General features: G+C 40.8%; 1 protein-coding gene across 1 annotated transcript in view; it reads left to right on the forward strand.

Moving 5' to 3' along the window:
* The window catches only part of ADGB (androglobin), a 209,573-nt gene that overhangs the window by 90,300 nt on the left and 93,453 nt on the right, over nt 1-25,820 (forward strand). Inside the window, 2 exon segments of the mRNA XM_065401716.1 lie at nt 8,427-8,472; nt 24,021-24,189. Of these exon segments, the coding sequence (XP_065257788.1) occupies nt 8,427-8,472; nt 24,021-24,189 (215 nt within the window).

Below are 25,820 nucleotides of genomic sequence, written 5' to 3' on the forward strand. Positions count from 1 at the left end.
GCTCAAATAGACAGTGTTTGATGCATTGAAATAAAAACATTTCCCGTTGTGGATATCCTTGATTATGTTTGTTTGTAACATTTTAAAAGCGAGTTTCAAGTATGTAGGACCAGATCTTCAGCCATTGTAAATTGGTGTAGTTTTGTCACAAAGTACCCCAAACTTGTTGGTGGAGGGAGGCCTTTAAAATCAAATACATTGTTTTTTATGTAGTATGTGTGTTATATAAAATAAGAGATTTAATGTTATTAGTATGACAAGTTTTAGGTTTCTTTTTTATTAATTACAATGTGCATGAAAATCTTTTAAAAACGTGTGTGAAAACAAGTTGTAATAGAATCGTATTGTTTATTATAATTATAAGCTGAATCAATGTGTTGAAACACTGTATTTCTACAAATATAGATAGTTAATTAGAAAGTGATAGACATCTGTGTGCCAGAAGCATAAACGTGGCTTGGAATGTTACTTTAATTTTCTCCTGTAGTTCCTGGCTGTAGAAACCACACTGATTGTGAATTCTGGTCTGTCACAAAAGGGCAAGGAAGCAGAGAGTGTCAAGGGCAAGTAAGAATGACATGAGACAGATATTGAGAAAAATGGAATGGTAGGAAACAGACGTGGGAGTGGGAGTCAGTCTGAGGGCAATCTGATTCATAGATGAAATGTAAGATGTCATGAGCAACTAATTGACCTATACTTGAACCTTACTTTTGCCTCAATTTAAATCTCAGGTGAAAAATTTCATACCTATTAATGGGGAATGCAAATTGGAAATAAGGAAAAAAGAAGAGTGAGTGTGTGTGTGTGTTTGTGTGCGTGCGTGCATTTTTATAGATATATACTGCCTGCCATGAAAGACAAAATAGTGATTATAAATTGGTGAAGAATCCTCCTTATTTCACACAAATGTTTTAAATGGCAAAAATCACCTTCAGAAGCATAGAGCTACAGCTGGTCAGTTTTCTTTCATGAGACACCTTTGTCTCTTTGTTTTAAAGAAGTATTGAATTTATTTTGAAGAGGCATGCAGTCCTTACTTGAGATAAGCAATTAAAAAACAATGCTGAAAGTCAAGCCTTGATATCCCTGATACACAGATTATTGCCAATCTCTGGTTTTTAATCTTGTAGTCTACAAAGTCTGGATAACTTTTTCTCCATTTTTAAGCATCAAGAGCTTTGTGTTTAAAACCTTCAGGAGATAAGCTGGGCAATTACTGTTCTACACCATATCAATTTAAGGCCCTCCAATAAAAGGCACTTATATACGATTTTACATCTAAGGTTCTCAAAGCACTTTTATTTTTTTACAATAAAAATTGTCTAACAATTATTTTTGTGTAAGTTTCAGGCTGACATTTCAAAGTAGTCTCTTGGCCTTCTTTTTGACTGCATACATTTTTTCATGGGGGAATAAACTATTTCCTGAACAAAGGAGAGTTCAGAATTTGATTTATCATTAATTTTTATGCTTATTCCCGTTAAGGATAAGAAAAAGGCAAAAGATTAGATTATACATTTGTCAGCTGTTCAAAACACAGTTCTACCAAATTCTTTTGAGAAGATGATGATCCTGAATAACTGTTTCTTTGTAGCTCTGCCAACTAAAATTCACACTTGATTTATCCAGGATGGAGAATATTCCTCTTACACAAGTGTTAACCTGTGACCCTCACCTGATCTTGGGAGGTCCATAACTGACAATAAACAGTAACCTACATGTTAAAATAAGTTAGGATGCTTAGAAAATGCAAGAAGGGTAAACAAATGTAAAATATTTGTTTAGGCTTTGCAATAAGCTACATTATGGCCTGGTAAGGTATAGTGATTAACATGAGGCCTAGCAAGGCCTGGCAGGTAGTATGAGTTACAGTAAGTACTTGACTTAGGGTTATAAGGTTTGTAGGAGTTTTTACAATATATAGCTTGTAATGAACAAGTACGCTGCAAAAACATGAAAATGTTTTTGGGGGATTTGTAGTATGTGTAACCATGAGGTTAACATTATTAATGTATTGGAAAATGTATTAATGTAGTATTGACACAAATAGCTTATGTCAGCAATTAAAACTCCAATTATGGGTACTTGGAAACTCACATATGGATGATAAGAGGCCAACACCTAAGAAAATATAGCCACAAATGGTGTCTCCCGTCTGATACTGGTCAAAACCACGTCTGTTTTTGACTCCATACTGAATGGGGGGCAAACCTTAGAAAAGCAGGATTGTCCAGCTTAATACTGGATAACTGGCCTGCCTAGGCACCAGGTAGCTGCTGGAGCCTTTCCCCTGTGTTGCCCCTCTTGTCCCTGCCAAACCCACTCCCATTGGAAAGGAGAGAATTTTTCTCCTCCAAATTGCAAAGACATTTAACCACTGAGTATTAAGCATAATTATAGACCTATTGCACTACAATATCCAGAAATCCTCAGACTGCTGCCCTTTTTAATCATCTTCCTTCTCAGCTACTTCAGCCTCATACTCTCTGATATTGCTCTCCTCTAGGCCATCCAGAATGCAGCTGCTAAAAGTCATCATCTTTGTCCATTGACTCAACCACATCCTCTTTAAACATTTCTATTAGTTCCCCTTTTCTACCACACCAAAGACATCTTGACCTTGCCTTTAAGGCCCCACATAATGCCACCATTACCTACGTATCCAAATTAGTCTCACCACAGCCAGCTTCCTCTGCTCTGAAAATGATGATCCAGCCTTTCTGATCCACTTACTTCCCAACTGTGTGTGCTTTTTTTTTTTTTTGAGGCTGTCCATATACTTGGAATGCCCTCCCAGTTATGGTCTGCCAGTCTTCAATCCCCTCTTCATTTAGCTTTTTCCTTAAGATCTGCTGCTTACACCCTTACTTAAAGAAGTGAGTGAAAAATAGAATTTTTTAAAGAACTAACTCACCATTACGTGTATATACAGTATCTCAACTGTGTAACTGCACAGTCTTTCAACTGTACCAATGTCCTTCCTCCGAATCCACTACTGTTTGTTACTGTCACTTACCATATCACATCTAAAATTTGACCCTGATCCTGTAATCCTGCAGTTAGTTCAATGGGACTGTTCATGTGCATAAAGATGTACCCAAATGAACTAAGGCCTTAGATTATAAGCGCTTCAGACTTCTTCCTAGTTTTCTAGGCATTTTCTTTAGATGCCTAGAAAATGTATCTTCAAAACAGTGACTTCACAACATCATCTTGCCTGAGATTAGTTAGGTAAAATAGATTCCTCCAACATTAGCGGCATGCAGAAATAAAGTATGGGAAATCTTGTCAGTGGAAAAAATGACAGACCGCTTTATTTGAGGATCAAATAGATTTTATTGTGTATGGTTACCATTTTTTGAATTTGAATGAAATAAATAGTGTCATGGTGAGTTGGCAACAGCAAGGGCCAGGTTCAATATCTATGGGTTCCTCTTAGCAATTTAAAACAGAATCAGCTTGAGCCCGCAACTAGGAACCCAAGAAAAGAAAACACCACCCTTGGTGCCTCTAAGAGGCAATACTTCCTCAATCACAAGCACTGAGCCTGTGTAAACAAGAGAGCTCTTATTAAAAGGGAAAGGGAACCCAGCATTAATTTGGGAAAACACCACAACCATATTTCAAAAGCATGTAACAAGAAGCAAACACCCACCCCACAGTACGTTGGACAATGTCCTTTGCCTTGTGGTGTCGAAGTCCCTTTAACATTCTACTCACAGTTGTTCTGGGTCAGTGAAGACGCAGAATTCAAAGGTGAATTCATGTGGGTTCACCTCCCATCCCTGAAAAGGAGGGAAGCGAATGGAGCAATGCCTTCACTGCTGCCACCTCTGCAACTGGCCTTTAAAGCCACCATAGTTTAACACTACCAACTTAAACGCCATTATCTTCGACACAAGAAAAAAATTTAATTACCAAAAGCCTAAGAAGAGTTCAGAAAAAAAAGAATAAAAAAATCTGTGTCAAAAGGGTAGTTGACATAAAAGGAAAAGTCTATAGGTTTGTGGGACGCTTTAACATTTTTCAGTGCAAAGGTGAAACATAAGTGCTTGGCACCATTATCAAGGACATCCTCACCAACTGATATTTTCTTCAACACCATATTCAAAGTGGGAATAAGAAACAATTGTGGAGAATCTCTGTCACCTTTGTTTAGCAGAAAACAACTTGTACAATCAAAAAATCTGTCATGTTGTAGAAAACATGAAGGTAGAAGAATGAGGAGGAAGTGGATTTTTTTTAAAGGGAAAGAGGATTTGTGTTTTAGTTTCCTGGCTTACTGGTGATGGGTTATTCTTAAATTGTACCATAGCACTTAAGATGTACAATCATGTCAAGATCATCTAGAACAGTGGTGGGCAACCTGCGGACCGCACACAGCCCATCAGGGTAATCCGCTGGTGGGCTGCGAGACAGTTTGTTTACATTGACCGTCCGCAGGCATGGCCACCTGCAGCTCCCAGTAGCCGCGGTTCACCGTTCCCAGCCAATGGGAACTGCGGGAAGTGGATGGGAGGTGGGCCCATATGAATGCACCTCAGAACTCTCTCTTCGTTCTCTAAGGACAACCAACAGTGCAGTGCAGTGGAGGGAAAGAGGAGTGGTGTGATAAAGGTACATTTGTTCATCAGACTTTCACGTCAGAAGATGTGAAACTGATGCAAAGGACACTGCACAATGTACTGTGGGGCTTTTGGTTATGTGCTTTTGAATCAGGGTTATGGTGTTTTCCCAAATTAATGCTGGGTTCCTTTCTCTTTTAATAAAAGTTTTCATTTGTTATAGCAAACTCTGTGCTTGTGAGTGGGGAAATTATTGCCTCTTAAAGGCGCCCACAGTGGTGTTTAGTTTCCCCAGATTACTGGTTGGGGGCTCAAGAAGATTCTGTTTTGTAAAGAGGAAGCCTAGATATTGAACGTGGCCCCAGTTGCTGCCAACTCCACCTTACACTACTAAGCTGCCCCCTCTTTTGACTAGAGGCCACATTAGCTGTTCAGCAGAGAAGGCATCTCAGTTGAAAGTAACCATTTGGGAGCGAGCTTGCAGCAACAGCAACCTGGGCAGTACTGCTTGTCACAACCACAAATTGCTCTGGGGTTTCCCCAAAGATCAAGGGACCTGTGACCAAGTGTTTCATGAAGCCAAAAGGCCAGCTTGGGAATAAGTTATGATCTGTAAGAAAACTCAGTGACAAATTCCTAACCCTAATGATGTTTGCTTTTTCCTTATTTTCCGTGGAAAAGGGCTAGAAATGTACTCATTTTTTAAAATGAAAACAGATTAGCCCTGACATTTCTAGGTCCCCAAGAGAATGATGGAGCCTGAGGGCTTTGCATTTCACATAGGCTGGCTCTGGGAATACCTCGCAAAACATTTGGACTCCGACATACACTTCATAATACACAAACATAATGCATATTGTGGCAATTGCAGATTTTTTTATGAAAGCTTTGGAGGACACAAATACTGTAAGCAGCAGCTAGTCACAATCAAGGCATTAAAGACTATGGATCTAATGGATCTAGGATCTTATCATAGTGCAGAGAGTCTTATTGGAATTGTGCTATGAACATTGTACTACATTTTAGCAATACAAATATTTTGGGCTTTATCTTTTCTTCCAGAGCTCAATTTTTTTTACTTTTATTTTTATTAATTTATTTGAGGCGTGGGAAGTATAGGAGAAGGATTGGGGAAAGGAGATATGGTATGTTCCAACTTTTTAAATTGTTTTCCCCTGTGTGATTGGTTTGAAAATAACCATGTTCTTCCCCCTTCTGACCCTCATCACCTCAAATACTGCTCCCTCAGATAAACACTCAAACAAAGATCTTCAGAGTTAGCTGGAACAACTGTAGTGAAGAAAATTAGTAAAGCTGCTATATTTGTGTCTGAGTTTCACTTCAGAATAGCCTGAATTCTCTATAATATGTCAGTAGCTGTAAATATAAGGTATTCCCTACCTGTTATTTTCATCCTACTGCTTACTCCCAATATCTTTTTAAAAAAGTTTTAATTTGTGCTCTCTGGCAGGAATGCTACATCATGGGAAATAACAATATCAGAAAATAGAACTGACCCTGCTTCCTCTTAGTGCTTGATTAAATTAATGTTGCAGTATGTGATTTGTGACTCCTCTGCAATATGCCTTTTGATTTTACAAAAAAAAAAGCTTCTCATATCACTAATGAATATTAAATTAGTTCATTTCAATAAATATATTTTGTGTGGTTGCCATTCTCTGGGCATTCTGATGAGGGGAGCTTCATTAATCAATATTGCCACATTACCAAAGGGTAGTTCCTCAGCTTGATGTCAATGGAGCTATGACCGTTTACACCACCAAAGTAGCTGCCCCCATATATTAAATTCATATTTAAGGGACATGTTTTTCCATAAAACTCCTTTTGTTATATCTGTTGCAATGTTAATTCAGAAATTTTACCATATATAACTGTAAAACCACTGGACTTTACTATGTCATTGTCCCTGCATCCCCCAACATGAGATCTTGATTGAAAGGCGTAGATGTATGGCCATTGCAAAGCCCCATCTGGCACTTGCCTAATGTTCCACGAAAACAATGCTAAAGGGAATGCATCTGTTTTGCAAGCCTTAACAAGTGCAATGGCTTAGTGTGCATCTGCAAGATGATATGCCTACGTTGCCTGGGTGCAGAAGGTGTTTGCTCCCACTTTGGTACTCACTAGTTCTCAGAACCACAGTTTGGCAGAGTGTGTGTCTACACATACATACATGTCTCTTTGCATGTATATTTAGTAGGCACACAATACTCATATAGTAAGTTGCTCATCCATGTGATAGATAGCATTCATCTCTGTCCCATCAGCACTCTGCTATGAATTCATCTCTGTGTGAGACTCTGATATTCCAAACCTCTCACCAGATTCAAACAGCCTCCATTTTTTGAAACAGGCAACCTGACAAGCAAACTTTTTTATTCTTACCCTTCAAATGTGGAATCTTATTCCAAAATTGCACTGCTCTGACGTCCACAACAGGCAATATTGAGGCCTAGGACAGTATTAGATCTAAGTTTAAAATGCCCCAAATCCCTCCTTTCCAAATGGATAAAGAACTCATTTCTATCCCTGGAAGGCTGTATGGTAATGAAGTTTTAAATAATGACATCATGATTATTTAAAAAAGCTATTTTAGTTAATTTTTAGGTGTTTCTAAAATATATTAAAATAATTGTTTTTTTGTGTGCGGAACTGCACAGCTGGAATCACAATAAAAAAGGGAGCCTGGCTTTATAGGTGAAGGATTATGAAAAACAGTAATAATAGTATTTTCATAAACCTTCTTAGCACTTTTGAAATAGTTTTCCTGCAAAATATGGTGCATGCATAGAACACCTGAGTGGGTGAGGTGGTGTATTATTTGTACTGATAATTGTTTGAGATTACCAGTGTAACTCACTGTACTAAAAAAATGATAATAGTATGATGTCATATATATCTACCTATGTATCTGTACAGCCTATATGAAGTCGTAAGAATGTGTATTGTGACACATGATGGGGTGTGGCATAGGAGTATTATTGCATTAGTTTGCTAAGTTTATCTGACTCATGAGTGGCTTTACCACAAGTGAAATATGTAAATTATACCAACCTATTGTCAATAAAAACCTTTATGCCACTGAACACATCATGCATTTATATCACACATTTTCAGAAGTTATTTTAGATATGTTTTTTGTAGTGGTTTCAAAGAAAAAGAACATTTTGGAATTGTCTGTAATCCTTGCCGTGTTATTTGTTAAAGTTTTGGTAACATTAAAACTATAAGGTACATTATGACATCTTTATTATTTTACAGTTTCCCTATGGCATGGCTTTCATTTCATTTTCATTTTTTACTGGTTATTGGTTTCTTTATCATTAAATATAGCCCTCTAAATTTAAGTGTGCCTAAAGTCATACCCTCAGTCATTTTTGTGCTATTAACTGCTGGTGTCAACTGTAATTAGGGATACCATTTGTTTTCCAGATTTTGAGGTTAACCAAGCTGCCTGTCTGTTCTGAAGCAGTTAAACTATACATAAATAAATATTAAAAAGGCAAAGTTTAATCAGTAAGAATGAGATCTTAGCATCCTTACTGAGGCACAACTCCCATTAGGCTGTATATTTGAACTGTGTTAGTTTGTGTATTTGATGTATTACGTAGATATAACATACCTGCTAGATAGTCTAACTTAACTATATGTCAGAGGGGTAGCCGTGTTAGTGGGGTTGTCTTATTGTATATTAAGACATAAGTGATTGTCTTATTGTATATTAAGAGATATGTAGAAATGTTTTTTTAATTTTAAATTTACTTCTCAGCAACATGTATGTAGCCAGGCCTACATATGTAAGATTGTCATGACCAGATTTTATTTTTTCCCATATAGGAGACTTCCCCCATTCAACAGCATAACACAGAAGGCCCCACTAAAGGTAATCTATTTGTGATTAAAATAGATCATGTTCATTCTTTCACTGATTTCATATGACTTTGGGTCTAAATCTTACTCTTATTGAAATCGATAGCAAAAATGTTAACATCATTGGGAACAGGACTTAGTCCATAGTGAGAGATTTCAGAGAACTGGAAATATAATGTAATGGTTTTGTACACTGCAGTCTTGAGTGGTTTTAATTAATGTACATAAATATTTTGAAAAATAAATACTTCTGAAACATTTACAATTTTCTTTCTCTCTCTCTCTCTCTCTCTCTCTCTCTATATATATATATATATGTTGAAAGAAAACATAATATATATATATTATGCTGTTTTTGTCTTTCCCTGATCATTATGAATGCTGTTTTAATTTAGGGAAAAAAAGTGAAAGGCGAAAATAAATGAGAGCTTTCATTGTGAGGAAAGTTACATTTTAAATGTGTGTGAGGGGGAGGGAGTTTTGAGCAGTGACTGGACACAATGTCCAGTCATTTTTCAAAATACATACTTAAAGCTGAATATAGATTTTTTTGATTCAGATGCATGTTGGGTCTTGACAGAAGAAGGGAGTGAAAATATTGTAGCACTGTAGGCTGCAGGACCACTTCCAGTATTCTTAGGTATTGAAGGCTTGAAAATTTGTGAATCAACATAAAAAGCTCCGTTCAGCAGAAGATATCAAAAGTCTTCCAAACCACAGAGGCTTAGAAGGTGACGGTATGTGCATGATACTACACAGCAGGCTGACCTATCCAGCCTTACTGCATAGGACTCATAATTAGTAAAAGCTATTCCTACCTACCAGAGGTGTGGAGTTACTTCACAGTGAAGAGGAGTAAATGTAAATGTGATTCCAGCTGTATACACCACAACTTCATATTCTTCATCTGTGCCTCATCTCGTCACTCCTGGCTGGAGCTCTGCAGCCTCTAGTAGTTGTAGCCTTAGGGCGGAAGTAACTTAAGTGCAGCTCTAGAATGTGGAAAAGGCACAGAATTTAGACTTTTAAAACATTTTTATTGTTTTTTCATAAAACATCTGTGATCCATTATTTCAAGCATCCAGAAATAGAATTAATTCTATGTGAAGGAAAACACATATACAGTACAGTAACCACTATTGTAAATAACAGCAATAAAGCAAGAGACATATTCACATTACACAAATTTCTCTTATTATTTTACCATTACCTCTATTAAAGAAAACATGAAACCTGCCAACTAGTTTTAGTAACCTAAAACCACCAAAGTATTTGGTGCTGCCACAAAAAGAAAAATAAATGCATCAGTTGAGATATGCTAAAACTTGAATGTAGATTGATGATGGACATGTCCAGTTATTACATCTTGGACATGTAGTAAGCATATCCGACCAAATCATGACAGAACCCACACTGTTACCGTTTTTAAACAAATTAATCAAGAGAGTATCCACTGCAGACAAACTTTGTTTAAGGTTAATATGGTGCTTGAACTTATTCTCTTTGAGATTATTAAATATTATTAGACAATATACTTACTAATCTTATCTCAATGAAGGATCATTGCATCAAATTGTTTAGGTGGAAAGATACTCTTCAACTATTTCTCTTAGTACTGTGATGAGACAATATTTAATACAAATAGAGGTAATATATGTGCCGTGTAAGTGTGGAATAGATGACCCCTTAAAACTGCCATGCATGGGCAATTGGAGAAATTTTATATCCATCACTGTCAATTGATTTTGAAGCTAGTGTATCTCAATAGCCAAACTGATCCCTTCTCCACTTCCTCTACAGTGCACTATTGCTAAAACTGAATTACTCATAGAGGGAAGGCTCATCAGTTGGTGCAGCAGGACTCGAGCAGAATGACAATATGACAGACTGTTAACAATACTAGTCTTTTGTAACATGCCAAAGTGGAATAGTTGCCAGTTAAAATGGGTAAAAACACAGAGAGATTTAGAGATATCTTCATAGGAATCCAGCAGTGTGTCCTGACTTGGAAAGATGCATCTTTAAGATTTCTCAGTTTCTCCCTATTTAACTGAGGGAAAGAGAGCAGCCTGTTCCCTGCAAGTGTGGTTTTTTTTTTTTTTAAGTCTGGTTTCTGTTGAAGAGGAGCCCCCAACCCCCATCAGACACCCTTCCTCTGTCTGCTGCTTTTCCAGAACTCTCATGCAGCTGAAAGGGAAAAGAATTGAAGAGATCCCCATGGTAATCAGGAAGAGAAACCTCTCCTTATTAGAACTCTTCCACTGTGCAAGAAGGCAACTGGGTGTGGAAGGGGAAATGTAATGATGCATATCACATGCGTGGAGTGGAGACATGCTTTGCTGTGAGTTCCCAGCCAAGGAAGCAATGTGCAGGAGATGGGAGAGATGAACTATGGGTGAGGCCAGAGAATCCTCTCTCCATTCCTTTCCCATCAGGTGAGGATTGTCTGTCATTCAGCGGCAGATCATTTGGCCTGGTTTTGAAATCTCCCTTCATAGTACTGTGCAGGGGTTCACACACAGCATAGAGAGTCAGTCTGTGCACCATGTACACACTCCCTATATGCTCCCCCACCCTCAACACTGCAAAGGGTGAGGGGTTTGCAGGACACTGGCCATACATCTTATGATACTAGTGGTGGCCAGGCTACCCAGATTCTTTGTGGCTAGGTTCTCTGTACACTGCTTCCATGCTGGATTGTATCCACCAAAACCTTGTAATTCCTCCTGTATTTTGTGTGGAGAACAGGCTATCACCCTATGACATACCAAGGTACAATCCAGACTAATGTATTGCTGTGCCACTCCTGCCTATGCTGCCGTTTACAATGCTTTGCTGCTGCAGCTCCAACCTGGGCTGCTCACAAACAGCCTCCAGCATACAAATCACTCCCAGCTATGTCTGTGTGTACACTGCAGCCAGCCAGTCACACCTTGGTTCTTACCAGCCTTAAAAATCACCACAGGGTGACACCAACGTACTCCCAGTCCCAGATTTCCCCCCGAAAATGTATGTCCTGTACTGCCCAATCCTCTCCTGGTCAGAACAAATATATTAAGTCTGTTATTCCTTTCAGAGAATAATATGCACACAATTTGTTACACCGAATGGGGTTACCTAGACACTTCAACTTGAACACACTGGATTAGATAAAACAAGTTTATTAACTAGAAAGGTAGATTAGAAGTGAGTACAAGTAATGAAGCATAAAAGTCAGAAATGGTTACAAGAAAAATAAAGATAAGACGCTTACTAATGCTTAACTTAACAAACTATATTAGATTCAAGCAAAGTTTCTCATCACATGCTCCAACAGATTATTGACCAAACTCGCAGGTCAGGATCCCTCCCACAGACTCCAATGTCTGCTTCCTCTGTCTCTTCAGGTGCAGTAAATGCAATGGGCAGGGAGAGAAAGAGGGGTGCCTTCGGGTGTTTGTCCCACCTTTTTATAGTTTCAGTCCCCCTTTTGAAAAACATTTCCAAGTCAGAACCAGGAGACAATGAGTCTATGTGGAACGATGTTCCCTGCTGGTTTTCTCACCTGTTGGAACTTCCTTTGTCTTCCCTTCCTGCTTGATGACTGTTTACTGCTTAAATGCACAGTAAGCAGGGCACATATTCCTTTGTTTAGGACAGACCTGTTTGCCAGCTTCTGTTTGGGCAGGGCTGTGGGGTTTGAAACGTGTTAATAATATCATACAAGGGAATCTTATAACTTCACATTCAATGTTGCTAAATATATTTTACCAGGACAATACTGACCTGCAAATTATGAGTTTTCAGATGATACCTTACAAGGCATATTTTGTACAAAGATTATTACATAGTGTTCAGAGGGTATATTCTGTCACACACCCTTGATAAATATACATAATAATTACAGGCTTCAGAGGCTGGAGTTCTTGGCTCTCATGGGATGCTTTCCTAATGGCCTTGAGGTACAAATGTAGCTTTATTTTCTTTAAATAATGCTGTGACTGTATACCCCATATTCTTCATAGTGATATTATGAAATGATTATGGCATAATTATGATGCATTTTCTACAAGACAGGTCATGTAAGGTGTCATTGGAAAAGTTATGATTTGCTGAATATAATTATCCTATTTGTGTGCATGTATCGTTTTTGTATTTGAAGTTATGAATATTGACTATATATCTGTATTTCACATGTAGTCAAACCTGGGTAACACCCATTAGGCAAGAGGCTTCCAGTCTAAATAGCTGGTTGTGAAGAGCCCATTCAGGGTAATGAGCCATTAGGGAAAATAATAGTCCTTAGGAGAAGCTTATCCCCCACCCATGTGTCTTCCTGAGAATGCTCCAGACAGCCTGTAAGTAATGGCTGCTATGACTCTGCCAAGGGCATGTGACCAGCCCACATGACTCTAGACTCCATTTTGGGGGCCTGTATTTTTCCACAAACTGGTCTGGGAACTGGTTTTGGAACAAAGGGTTCCCCCATTTGGTAAAGCTATATAAGGCAGGGAGTGACATCTAACATTCTTCACTGCCCCACAACTCAAAACCTGAGAGAAGCTCCTAAGGAAAAGGACTTGGAATGGGGGTGGGGATCCCAAACTGCAAAGCTAGTGCAGCTTGTCCCTTGAGAATCAGCAAGCCTGCTTGTATCGTCAGTCAGGATGAGAGATTGTTAATTCAAATCCTATCCTTCTAGTATGTTAAACTTAGTTTGTGTTTTTGTTTCTTTACTAGGTAATCTACTTTGATCTGTTCGCTATCACTTAGAATCACTTAAAATCTATCTTTTTGTAGTTAATAAACTTTATATTTTATATGTTTTATATTTTATCCTAAACCAGTGTGCCTTTAAGTGAAGTGTCTGGGGAAAAATCTCAGTTTGGTTACCACAAGTGTGTATATTCCGCTCCACATTGAGGGAGGGGTGGACATATTAATGAGCTTTCACTGTCCGGATCCTTGTGCAGTGCAAGACCATATAATGTTGGGTTTATACTCAAAAGGGAGGTGCATGCTTGGGGAGCTGGGAAACTGGCTGGGGTCTGCTGTTTACCCTCAGGTAGCCCAGTTTGGGTGAGTGGCGCCACCTGCTGTCCTGTTGGTGATAACAGGGCTTGGGTGAGGCTAGCTGTGTTCCCAACCCTGTTGTGTGTCTTAGGCCTGCTCTACACTAACCCCCAAATTCGAACTAAGGTACGCAACTTCAGCTACGTGAATAATGTAGCTGAAGTCGACATACCTTAGTTCGAACTTACCGCGGTTCAGACGCGGTTCACACGCGGCAGGCAGGCTCCCCGTCGACTCCGCGGTACTCCTCTCGCCGAGCTGGAGTACCGCAGTCGACGGCGAGCGCTTCCGGGATCGATATATCGCGTCCAGACCAGACGCGATAAATCGAACCCGGAAGTTCGATTGCCAGCTGTCGAACTACCGCGGTAGTGTAGACCTGGCCTTAGAGAGGTGCAGTAGTTCCCACAGTTCCCAGACTGCACCCCAGGGGTGACAACCCATCACAAATGCAATTTGTTATTGACTCATAATTTATTAGCTAAACAATTCTTTTAAAAATATGTGATTTATTTTTAAAAAGCATCTCACTTTAAAAATAATGTTTTGGCCTAATGCTTTACATTGTGTCATAATGTATTACATCAGCCTGTACCAGTCAGCTCATGTTATTTCAAAATAATTTATTGTGACACTTTCAACTTCATAGAACATATCACAGCATGAATCACAAACCAAAAAATGGGAGGATCACGTCCGCTTTAAAGAAATGTTTTATTTAAGAGCAATATTCTGAAATATACATTTTTCTAAGGCTAAAAAGGGCAGATTATTTGACTGGTACTTCAGTAACTTTATCTCTTAGGAGTTTATTTTCAATTCAATGGGTAGTCAAATACATGAACTATCTGAGGACAGTCAGGCACCCTGTGTTCACTTGCAATATATTACAATCTCCAGCAAGTAGTTTGATTTATCCCCATTGGGTGTTTTGTTTTAGAAATAAACTGAAATGTCTAAACTGGCTTATCCTGGATACTGTTTCAGAAAACTGTTACCTTTATTTGCTCAAATCCCTAGTGAGAGCAGCTTCAAAAATCTTCTGTTTCTCAGTGTTTCCATCTCCTAATACAGTCTATGACCCTAGTCCAGCTATAAGAACTGTGTGAATGGACCAGGACTCAGGGGGAGCCTATTAACTTCAGTGGGGTGTTATGGGGCTCTTGGGGGTCCACCTACATGAAGCAGCTTTCAGAACTGGGGCCTATAGATAATATTTTCCAAAGAACTGAAGTCCCTTATGAGCCTAAGTCCTATTGAAAGTCTATTGGACTTAATTTTCTTAAATCTTAGGTTAACTTTTCAAAAGCATTTGTGTCTTCTGTCACCCTCTTCAAGTGTGTATATTATGTTTATCTAGTTGACACTCCATTTTTTAAAATTATATATCTTATATATCAAAATCGTATTTAATTCTGAGAGTAATGGGTCAAATTTATCTGATGTAGTTCTAACTTCACTGAAGTTACATTAGGAATGATCCTGCTCCAAATTATTAAAGTAGTAGTAGAGAATATTATGTTATTGTTGGAGATGCTCAGAGGCCTGGATGCACAAAAGGAGTTAGGTGCCTGAGTCCCTGTTTCAGGGTCAGGGCCGGCTCCAGGCACCAGGCACCCAAGCACGTGCTTGGGGCGGCACCTGGTAAGGGGCGGCGGGAGGAGCGCGGCGCGGCATTCCACGGCGGGGGGCGCTCCGGCGGCGCTCGGCGGGGGGGGCAGCACTCGGCGGGGGCGGGCTCCGGGGGGGGCGGCGCTTGGCGGGGGGGCAGCGCGGGGCTCGCGCTGGGGGGGGTTCCGGCGGCGCTCGGCACGGGGGGGGGGCGGGCTCCGGCGCGCGGCGGGGGGGGGCGGCTCGGCGCTCGGCTGGGGGGGGGGTTCCGGCGGCGCTCGGTGCAGGGGGGGGTGGGCTCCGGCGCTCGGCGTGGGGGCGGCGTGGGGGGGGGGCAGCGCTCTGGGGGGGGGGTTCGGCAGGGGGGCGCTCAGCTGGGGGGTGGGCGGCGCGGCCGCTCGGTTGGGGGGGGCTCGGGGGCGGCGCTTTTTTTTTGCTGCTTGGGGCAGCAAAAAAGCTAGAGCCGGCCCTGTTCAGGGTAAAGGGAAATGGAATCTTGCCACCCCGCTTCTATGGTCCCTGACTGTGTAGCAGTGCATGTGCTTGTTAATAATGTGATGCAGACACTTGGCTGCTGTGACTGATCACCCATAAAGTGCTCATGTGCAGTCCTCCATGCCTTCCAGCATCCTCTTTGTTCTGTTCTACTCTACTGCTGATAGATGTGTCATTGACCATGCCATAAGTGTCTGGTTTTCAGCTCCCTGGTCCCCATCATGGCCAAGGCACAGAAGGTGGCTCCTGCCATCCTCACACATTCTGGGAGCTGACACCCCTAGGCTGCCCCCGTCTCTTCCAGCAATCCCCTGCAAGCCTGCCTTTGCCTGCTTCCTTATCAGTCTCCATTTTTCTTGATGTCCTCTATTCCCCATCCTTGAGCTCCCCCCAAAGCCTGTCCTTAGCACCTATGCTCATTTGTTGAGTCCTGGCACCCATGAGCATGTTGGCTTGGGCTTGCATGAAGCCATTAATGGCCTTGATCTCTGCTTCATTGATGTTTGCTCTGTGCTGCTTATGCTGTCCCACCTCCCCAAGGTGCCTGGTGGCTGCTCCCTCACTCTGGCATCCAATACTTTCATGCTGGGGCGCAAACAGAATGTGACCCATGCTTCAGCTTTTATCGCGTGTTCCAAAGTGGTGCTTTCCTGTGACCTCATGACCATGTGGGTCTGTGTTCAGCTGACACCCAGTCCTCGCTCAGCACTTGGCAATCATATAGGCGCCTTAGTCCAGCCTCCTGTGTTGAACTCTCAGACATAGGTGCCTATGCAGTTGCCTGGGCTCCACCTTTGTGCACCTATCTCTTATGGATTAGCTATGCAGTTTTGAAACAAAGGAATGCTTTCTGTGGAGCCCCAGGATATGGGGGACCCTACACCCCAACACAGATGGGTGCCTTTCCAATTCTTGCTTCCCTCCTTCTCCTGTGTGTGGTCCTCGTTGAGCAATGTGGTTCCTTTCTTGGGTCAGCTGGTGAGGGTGGGCTATGTCTGTTCTGGGATGCCAGGGGTCTCTGTTGGGCTGCTGCTACCCCTGTTGTGTTTGGCTGCGAGTCTCCTCTTCTCCTCCTCCCCATTCTGTGGAATTGATGAGTGTTCTGAGCATTGCCTGCTCTTCTTTGTTGTTCTGTGGGAGCTGCATATTTGGGGGGGGAAGGTAGTGTGGGGCCAGATGGTAGGAGTGCCTGGTGAGATGTTGTGTTGAAGAGTGGGGTGGGGAACCTACACTGTCTTCCCTTCTGGATCAGGGCTGTCTTGTGTTCCTGGAGCGCGTTTCAGTGGAGGAACATGATTAGAGAGGATTTGATTTTTTTCCAGTGGTCATCTGGCACCCTTGCGTACATTTGGATGACCATGTCATGATGAGGCCCAGAAGTAAGGCTGACCTGTTTTGACTTCCATGGTATGAGACTGCTCCCCTCCATCTGTGGACAAGTTTGACATAAACCCATGATGCCTTTGCAGCCATGAGTTGCAGGACATTTCTGCTGTGCTCTTGGATGTGATTGAGGATGATTTCTGGGAGGATGTCCCGTGGTTGGGGTCAGGCAGGTCGCTGAGACTGTAGAAAAGTGTGTGTGTGTGTGTGTGTGTGTGTCTCAGAGAGATGGTGCAACATGCAACTCTGCTCCTCAATTCACCCCTCTCTTCCCCTTTGTTACTCCACCCTCCTTCTTGTGTGTGGGATCACATGTCCCTTGGGTGATTTGAACTCACCGCCATCCGTACCATCTGTTGCTTGTGTGTCTGGAGTCCTGGGTGTGTGCTCTCCTGTGGAGATAGTGAAATGGTGGACTTTGAGATGAGTGGGTGTCTTCTGAGCCTGAGGCCTTGCAATCCATTTCTGAAGATGTACTTTTTAGAAGGTAATGTGTATGTCCTTGTGCTTTCAACATGAGAAGCTCTTTAGAGCTGACTTTCATATGGTTCTGCTTGACCACCCAAGTGGGGTGTTTGGGTGTGGAGGAGGCGGAAGTTTGACGTGGGCCTTGCTGAGCTTCCAGGCTAGCGTGGGGTGCTCCCAGCTCATCTGGCTTACCTTTTGAGCATTGCTTTCTAAGACACCTAACTCCACCCCACCCCCCATTCGTTTTACAGGAAGCCTGTCAAGGCTCCTTCCCCACTCTGAACTTTAGGGTACAGATGTGGGGGCCTGCATGAAAACTTCTAAGCTTAACTACCAGCTTAGATCTGGTCTGCTGCCACCACTCCCAAATGGGCTAACTCCCTTCCCTGGGTAGCCTTGAGAGATTCTTCCACCAACTCCCTGGTGAACACAGATCCAAACCCCTTGGATCTTAAAACAAGGAGAAATTAACCATCCCCCCTCTTTTCTCCCACCAACTCCTGGTGGATCCAGATCCAACCCCCTTGGATCTAAAAACAAGGAAAAATCAATCAGGTTCTTAAAAAGAAGGCTTTTAATTAAAGAAAAAGGTAAAAATCTCTGTAAAATCAGGATGGAAAATAACTTTACAGGGTAGTCAAACTTAAAGAGCCCAGAGAAACCCCCTCTAGCCTTAGGTTCAAAGTTACAGCAAACAGAGGTAAACACCCTAGCAAAAGGTACATTTACAAGTTGAGAAAACAAAGATAAAACTAACACGCCTTGCCTGGCTGTACTTACAAGTTTGAAATATGAGAGACTTGTTCAGAAAGATTTGGAGAGCATGGATTGATGTCTGGTCCCTCTTAGTCCCAAGAGCGAACTCCCCCCAAAACAAAGAGCACAAACAAAAGCCTTCCTGCCCACCAAGATTTGAAAGTATCTTGTCCCCTTATTGGTCCTTTGGGTCAGGTGTCAGCCAGGTTACCTGAGCTTCTTAACCCTTTACAGGTAAAAGGATTTTGGAGTCTCTCTGGCCAGGAGGGATTTTATAGTATTGTACACAGGAGGGCTGTTACCCTTCCCTTTATAGTTATGACAAAGCCTAAGCACCTAACTCAGACTTTGAGCATCCCAGTGTTGTCCCTGTGACTTTCTAGGTGCCTAACTTCTTTTGTGATCCAGACCATCCTCCCATTTCTCTCCCTGTTTTGCCAAAAAATGTAAATAAATATTCCATTTTTTTGAGGAGTGAATTCTGTTCCTAACGTTGTGAACACTTATTACAAAGTATTTTGTGCCGTCATTTCATTTTAGACTCAGTTACCTCCTTCTCAAACAGATATGGAGCTATCTGTTTTATTAGTGTCCATTATTTATATCGGAAATGCTGATTTATAAAACTAAGACATGGGAAATTTTTCTTGTTTAACAAATTAATCTTACACCATTTTAAGCTTTTATTACTCTTCACTTCACTACTCTGTTTTTTCTGCTGCACATTTTGTCCCCTTTTGGACCTTGAAAAGTTCTGGTTAATGTAGGGTGACCAGATGTCCCAATTTTATAGGGACAGTCCCAATATTTGGGGCTTTTTCTTACATAGCCTCCTATTACCTTCCTCCCCGTCCCGATTTTTCACACTTGCTATCTGGTCACCTTAGGTTAATGTGATTTCATTTTTCTTTACAATGAATTAGTGTGGCTGATGTGATTGGTCCTATCAGAGGCTCGTTCACCTGCACATCTACCAATGTGATATATGCCATCATGTGCCAGCAATGCCCCTCTGCCATGTACTTTGGCCAAACCGGACAGTCTCTATGCAAAAGAATAAATGGACACAAATCAGACACAGGGCCAGCTCTAGGCACCAGCGTTCCAAGCATGTGCTTGGGGCGGCACTTCTCAAGGGGCGGCATTCCGGCCCTTTGGGGGCGGCTCTTTGGGTGGCACTCCATTTTTTTGTTTGTTTGTTTGTTTGTTTTGCTTCGGTGGCAGCACACTGGCTTGCTTTTTTTTTTTTTTTTGCCTGAGGCAGCAAAATATCTGGAGCCGGCCCCAATCAGACATCAAGAATTATAACATTCAAAAACCTGTCGGAGAACACTTCAACCTCCCTGGTCACTCAATTACAGATCTCAAAGTCACAATACTCCAACAAAAAAACTTCAAAACAGACTCCAACGACAAACTGCAGAATTGGAATTAATTTGCAAACTAGACGCCATTAAATTAGGCTTGAATAAAGACTGGGAGTGGATGGGTCATTATACAAAGTAAAAACTGTTTCCCCATGCTAATTTTTTCCCCTACTGTTACTCACACCTTCTTGTCAACTGTTGGAAATGGGCCATCCTGATTATCACTACAAAAAATTTTTTTTCTCCTGCTGAAAATAGCTCACCTAATAGCTCACCTTAATTAATTACTCTCACTTCTTTCTGAGTAGGAAAGTGTGTGCCCTCACATATAATCCCTTTGCTCAGGTAAATATGAAAAATAATTTCCCAGTGGCAGATTTTTCATTTACGATGCTCCATGATTGTGATTTAAAATATTAATTTATGTCATGCACTCTAATAGGCTGAGAAATCTTTGAGAGAGGGGGGAAAAGGGTGCATGGAGCTGAAAATAAAATTGTTTGTTTTTTCATTCCTGTTCTAGGTGATAATGTATTCATATTTCCTTTGATTACAAGTATTTAGTTTTCTGGCTTTTTAGAGGACATTTCAGATTTATATAGTTGGGTCATGTTTTTTTTTTTCTTGCTTTCTATATCTAATAGCATTAAAACATTCTGCTTGCTTTGCACAGATATTACATTTTTGAGATGCAACCATTTTTATAGCAATCCATAAATAATGTAGTAAATATATATATAATTGTGTCCTGCTGATGATAGTTACGTTAAGATTTCTATTATAAACTTGCTTTTCAGGGCCCACCAATGATACCCACAGATTTGTTCTAAGTTTATCTTGTCACTAAAATCATGATCATAATACTTTAAATAACAATTTTAATATATTTTATTTATACTGCAGCTATCCCTATTTTGCATGAACTAGGACAGCACCAAACATTTTCACATGACTGGGGGGAACAAAAGCATTTTAAGCACCCAACTCAGGCCTGGTCTACACTACACAGTTAGGTCGATGTAAGGCAGCTTACTTTGACCTAATATGTCTGTGTACACACTACAGCCTTGACCCGTCAATGTAAGTGCCTTGCCACACTGACATAATAACTCCACCTCCACAAGAGTTGTAGCGCTTATGTTGGTGTAGTTATGGCGACACAATGTCTGGGTAGACACTGCCTTCCTTACATTGGGTGTTGGCTGTCTTGTCAATTTGGAGCCGTGAAATTGACAAGAAAGCCAGGAACTAGAGCAGGGCTGCCCCAGGCTCCCCACTCCCAGCTGGGCAAGAAGCCCGGCTTAATCTTCAGAGAGGCAAGAAGCTCCTGGCTGGGAGTGGGGAGCTGAGAGCCCTTGGGGGCAGGTGAACTCCTTATGGGGAGCTGAGAACCCTAGCTCTCAGCTCCCCATACTGCCCCTCTTTGGTTGGTGGAAGCACTCCTGGTAAGGGCACACCCCACCAACAGGAGGGTAGTGTGGACATCAGCCACCATAGTAATTACTGCAGTGGCTGTAACTTGACCTAATATAGGTCAGCATAGGGCAGTAGTTTAGACATGCCCCTAGTTTCTTTGAAAGGACCTAAGATGGCAGATAGCCACCAATAGACTAGGGTCCAGATTCCCCAGAGTTCAGCTCCCATTTAGGCATCTAAATGAAGTGGCGAGATTTTCAGAAGTTCTAAGCACCCTACAGTTCTCGTTAAAAGCAGTGGGAGCTGTTAAATGCTGAGCTCTTGAAAATTTGGCCCTGTCTCCTTTTTTAAAAAGTTTATTCTTTTTCCAGCTCTTGTACTGCTGTCAGAGAGTCTGAATGTGTCTTACCATGTGTACAGTGCCTTGCAATAAGGGCAGTTAATCTTTATTCAGCAGTCTTTCTTTCCTTTTTTATCTTGATTTTCTGCTGCTTTGCAGACTTGATCTGTTTTCCTTGTCTAATTAAATTCTTTATTTACAATTTTATTTTACAACTGTGTTTTACTTTTGCTTCTCAGTTTGAATACTTTAGAGCCTTTTTTTTGTTTTCCACTGGGGCTTGATGGTGTTGCATTTATCTTTACTCTGCGAGCTGTCTACGAAGTTTTGACTTACAGTATGCTTGTCTTACGCCCTTATTTATTTCGTTATTACAGTCATTGTCACAGCACACTGTATATTTGTAAATTCAAGTAGGACTTTCATTTTGACTTGCTTAATGAATAAGCTATATTATATTTACAGGTAATAGTGAAACTCTTTCTGTGCGACAGTGGTTGGACTTAAAATAGTGCTTTATATTGAACATCCGTTTGAACACTTTTCTCAGATATTGCACTTATGATGTTTATTCTAGAGATTAAATATTCATGTTATCAACAAGGTTTTGCAGTTGACTTCACCTGGTAATTGCACTTCTCTGCACAAAATAAGCAATAGACAAGAAGTTACTAACTGGCACGTTTTAAATTTTAATTAATTTTTTTGTGGGCCCTGTAGAGCTTGGATAGGCATTTTCCTTTTCATATGTACATCTAAATAAATCAATATGTACACAAAATGTGCCCTTTGGTTAGAGCCCAACAAGTTACCATGACAACCAGATCTGACTGCCTGGGTTGGGAGGAACAATTCATTTATGTTTTCTTCATCTTCATCACTCCATACAGAAGGCGAAGATTAAGCCATTTTGTTCAGATTGTATTCAGTTTGGAGGCACTGGGGACTGGGAATCTATGGTGCAGAGGGAAGAGATGGGCCAGGGTCAAGGCCATGAGGTATACATCACCTTTTCCCCCACCCTATACACACACAACTTTTCAACACATGTGCTCAGGAGATGATGCAATCTAGGGCTGTATTAACTTCTGAGTGGAGCCCCAGTAGTCTGTGAAAGACCTCTTTTATGTCTGGACTGTAAAGGCAGCAACCACCAGGGAAACTTTGTTAGCACAAATCTGTCATTGATTGCCATATTCAAAAGGAGCAAAGGATAGCCTGATGGGTCAAGAAAGTAGCGTGGAGGCACAGGTGACCCTGACCTCCAGCATTTCTTCTGTGATCCATGCTCCCTGATTGTTCCACACATATGGAAGAAACCACAGGGAAAGCCTAGTTTCCTAGCCCTTATGCAGGCTTTCCAAATAGGGGACATCTTGGCCTTGTATTGTCTTCTATTACACTTCTTTCAGCTCTTGCAGAAATTGGTTGCATAAGATAGAGCAACCCACATTCAGCCTTATCTTACAAAACCATCACTTCTTCAGCAGATCATCATATGTTTCACTAATCATGGCAATATTACAAAAGCCACATTTTCACATAAATTAAGCATTTTAATTAGTTTCTCTCATTTGTTATACCCATTTAGATATTTCTTCACTTCTTTTTCTTTAGCAAACGTGGATGAGGCAAGAAAATTAGTAGTCTGTTCGTATCTGAATTAATCTGTCTGTTTTACAGTGTCTCACAGCAGTAGTGCAGCACAGAAGCCTGTTTTTAGACAAGACTAAACATCTCAGACAATAATTGATATGACTCTTATAGAGCAGGGTGTACAAAATGTGACGTCTGAACACAACTTCTTTTTAAATAGCTTGTTATCGTCATTGTGAAAGGTACCAGTTTGGCATCCCTGGGATTAGTAAATTCTTCTCTCTAGAAATCAATGAAGGCATAGGAAACAACACCATTAGCTTCTCCAGGCTGCCCTTGCAAAATGCATAAATTGACCAACTTCCTGTGATTTTAGGTTAAGGTAAAGACTATCTTTTTGTTGCAGAATACCATATAAAGTGTACATTACACACAGTGTCATACACTTTTTCCTCTGATGGCTAGCCAGACCAAAATTTCCATGTCCATATTTGGCATAAGTCAGATTGTGGTAGTCTAACTTTCCTAAAGCAGTATTCATAAAGCAGTATTAGGCCCTGTTTCTGCAAAGTAATAAAGTTAAGAATGTGCAGGATGGGTGTTGTAGTGTCCTCCACAATTCAGTGGATGGTTGCTTTTGCTCTTCAGCTAATCAAAAATCTCATGCCATCTCTGCTTTTCTTTGGGCATATGGCCAGGGAATTTTGGTTGAAGGGGCTTGTGTTCTCCACTATGTAGCTGACTTGGGGTTCACTGTTGCATTCACAGAGCTACGGGATGTCTAACAAAAGTGCCAATGTTAAAAGTTCTAGCTTGGTATGCAATGTCAAATGTATAGTTGAGTGGAGGTGGGAAAGTCAGAAAATTCCAGTTACAGCCAACTAAGGGTTTTTAAAAATTGTTTTTGCTATTCTGCTGAGTTGTTTTATTTTACTTGGTTTTATTTTATTTTCATTTTCAAAAGATGTGGAAGAAAAATCTTGATAATTTTTAGATGTTACCAGTACAAAATCAACATTTCCTTAATGTGCACATTCATAGCATGTTGAAATCTGTATGTACTTCTTATTTATGCAGATGAATTAATTGAAAATATAAGTATTGATGTGGCTCAGACATCAGAAGCAGTTGACACTAGTATATACAGCCAGACGGTGGATAAATCACCAGAAGAAATTGAGTCAGAACGGAATCCTGTTTCCAGGGAAACATGGTTTGATTTTGAAGACTTCTCTACTTGTTTTCAGTAAGGAGCAGAGGTTTTGTTTTATATTCCTTAAAATTTAGATCAAAGTAGTGAAGTACTGTAAAAAATGGCTTTGTAAAAATTGCATCTTAACAGATCTACTTCCTTGTGTGTATACAGAGTCATGTTGGCTTAATTTTAGGAACAAAAATAAATTGTTGGCATCTTTTACTCCTCTTAGTACTACAGAATCAACACAGCTAAGCAAAGGCAAGCTGAATTCTATTGGTCCTTGTGCATCATCAATATAATTCCCAATTGCTTATACCTTTGCAAACCGAGTAAAGGCAGTGGGATTGTGCAGCTGCCAATGAAGGTCTAATATGCAGAAGCTTTATTATGGATGAGAAGGCAAGAATTCAGCTTAAGGGCTTGTCTATATTGTATATTGTGTAATATAGACATGATTGAACCTGCTTAAATCAGTTTAGCTTATATAAGAATAAGAATAATAATTTAATAAATTTGTTAGTCTCTAAGGTGCCATAAGTACTCCTGTTCTTTTTGCAGATACAGACTAACACGGCTGCTACTCTGAAACCAATAATAATTTAAACATTTTAGATTGATTTAGTTTCACAAGTGGAACTGTTATAATTTAGACCAGGCTATAGATGCTGGGTTGTGTTTATAAGGCTGGAAGTTAAAAAAAAAAAATGTTTTAACTTGTACGTGATTCTGAAATCATTGATGGACAAAAACCATGCAATCCAATGTGCCATTTTTACAGTCACTTTTCAAAGTAGAACTATACTTTTAAATAGAGCTTTTCAGTTATTTTATTCATCTCTGTGCAGAGGGCTAGCTCAAGGCATATTCACCATTCATGTCCCACTTCAGCAATCTAAATAAACTTCACTATCTCAGGGTGTGTCTACACTGGAGCTGGAGATGTAATTTCCAGTTTGGGTGGATATACCCACATAAGCTCTGATCCACTAGCCTGCGAAAAATAGCCGTGTATTCATGGCTGCGTGGGCAGCAATATGGGCTAGCCACCCAAGTACAATCCAATCCGAGACCCTAGGAATGTGCTTGGGGTGGCTAGCCCATCCTGCTGCCCATGCAGCTATGGCTACACGGCTATTTTTAGCTGCAAGCTCCTAGTGAACATAAGAATGGCCATACTTGGTCAGACCAAAGGTCCATCCAGCCCAGTATCCTGTCTACTGACAGTGGCCAATGCCAGGTGCCCCAGAGGGAGTGAACCTAACAGGTAATGATCAAGTGATCTCTCTCCTGCCATCCATCTCCACCCTCTAACAAACAGAGACTAGGGATACCATTCCTTACCCATCCTGGCTAATAGCCATTAATGGACTTAACCTCCATGAATTTATCTAGTTCTCTTTTAAACCCTGTTATAGTCCTAGCCTTCACAACCTCCTCAGGCAAGGAGTTCCACAGGTTGACTGTGCACTGTGTGAAGAAGAACTTCCTTTTATTTGTTTTAAATGTGCAGCCCATTGATTTCATTTGGTGGCCCCTAGGTCTTATATTATGGGAACAAATAAATAACTTTTCCTTATTTACATTCTCCACACCAATCATGATTTTATATACCTCTATCATATCCCCCTTTAGTCTCCTCTTTTCCAAGCTGAAAAGTCCTAGCCTTTTTAGCATTGATA

The sequence above is a fragment of the Emys orbicularis genome, chromosome 3 (genome assembly GCF_028017835.1).
Source record: "Emys orbicularis isolate rEmyOrb1 chromosome 3, rEmyOrb1.hap1, whole genome shotgun sequence".
Lineage (NCBI taxonomy): Eukaryota > Metazoa > Chordata > Testudines > Emydidae > Emys > Emys orbicularis.